This window comes from Lactuca serriola, chromosome 1 (genome assembly GCF_051521515.1).
Source record: "Lactuca serriola cultivar US96UC23 chromosome 1, Lser_US96UC23_V15, whole genome shotgun sequence".
Taxonomy (NCBI): domain Eukaryota; kingdom Viridiplantae; phylum Streptophyta; class Magnoliopsida; order Asterales; family Asteraceae; genus Lactuca; species Lactuca serriola.
Window position 1 is genome coordinate 54157948 of NC_136408.1, and position 1587 is coordinate 54159534.

Sequence of the window (1587 nt, forward strand, 5' to 3'; positions counted from 1 at the left end):
AATAACAAAAAATAAGAAAATCTTTTTGGTATTTTTTGTTTTTGAAAAAAAAAATAACAAAATAAAAAAAATCTTTTTGTTATTTTGTTTTTGAAAAAGAAAAGAATTTTTTTTAAATAACAAAAATAAAAAATAAGGAAAACAGGAATCAAGGTATCAGACAAGCGAAATGAAAAATAAAAAATAAAAAATAAGTACCGACATATAGAGTTGAGGCTTTGAGTAACGAAGCAATGTCGGAATCATTCAGAGGAAAATCGAAAGCGAAGCGTGTCGAGCGATGAATTGTAAACTGTAACATCTGGGCCATTCAACGATATGTCGATACAGTGCATTTTGTAACGAAGTCCCATTTGGAACTGCATTAACATCAATCATGCCTAAGCATGACAAAATCCTTAGAAAAGTCTTTTCATCTAAAGGTTTAGTAAAGATATATGCAAGTTGATCTGTTGTCTTTACAAAATGAACTTCAATGTTGCCATCCTCAACATGATTTTTGATAAAGTGATAGCGAAGTGCGATGTGTTTGGTTTTCGAATGTTACATAGGATTATGGCAGATGCAAATAGCACTTTGTGAATCACAATACAACAAAATTTTCTTCATGTTGGTTGCGTAATCACACGATCGACTTTGAATCCAAATGATTTGAGAAGTACAAGCTGTAGCAGCAACATATTCTGCTTCTGCTGTGGAAATCGAAACACACATTTGTTTATTTGATTGCCAGCTGAAAAGCTTCCAATCCAAAAGTTGACATCCACCATTCATGCTTTTTCGATCTAGTTGACAACCTCCAAGATCCACATCAGAAAACACTTGTATGAAAAACCCTGTTTTCAAAGGATACCTTAATCCCAACAAAACTGTGCCTTTTAGATAGCGAAAGATATTATTGATAGCAGTAAGATGGGGTTCTCTAGGGTTCGACTGACACCTAGCACAATTGCACAAAAAAAAACATAATATCAGGTCTACTTGTAGTTAAGTAAAGTAATGAACCAATCATGCTTATGTACTGTGTGACATCGACAACTGGCTTGTCAAATGAAGGACCAAGATGTGTGCCAACAACCATATGTACTCTTAATTGCAAACTATTCATCATGCCAAAATTCTCAAGCAGATTGCGAGAATACTTCTCGTGATTGATAAGAATTCCTTCTCTGCTTTGACAAATGTTTAACCCCAAAAAGTTGTTGATCTTCCCCATCATGCTCATCTTAAATTGGCTTTTCATCATATTTTCAAACTCATTCGACAAATTAGGATCAATAGAGCCAAAAATAATATCATCAACATAAATTTGAACAAGCCTGAGATGATTCCCAACTTTCTTTCGAAAGAGAGTGGGATCAACATATACTTGTTTAAATTTCGATGATTTTAAGAAATTAGTAAGTGTGGCATACCATGCTCTTGGTGCTTGTTTAAGACCATAAACAACCTTATCTAAAACATAACAATGTTCAGAATATTGAGTACTTTCGAATCCTGGTGGTTGCTCAACGTACATTGTTTCTTCCAAAAGACCATTGAGAAATGCACACTTAACATCCATTTGATAAACCACAAAATCCTTGT

At 33.7% G+C, this 1587-nt stretch overlaps 1 protein-coding gene across 1 annotated transcript; it reads right to left on the reverse strand.

Moving 5' to 3' along the window:
* Positions 1 to 543: 543 nt before the first annotated feature.
* On the reverse strand, positions 544 to 1225 carry LOC145055123 (secreted RxLR effector protein 161-like). Its single transcript, XM_079003417.1, has 2 exons — positions 1023 to 1225; positions 544 to 940 (listed from the first exon to the last, which is right to left on the reverse strand). Exons 1-2 carry the CDS (start codon positions 1223 to 1225, stop codon positions 544 to 546), a joined length of 600 nt encoding a protein of 199 aa, XP_078859543.1.
* Positions 1226 to 1587: the final 362 nt, after the last annotated feature.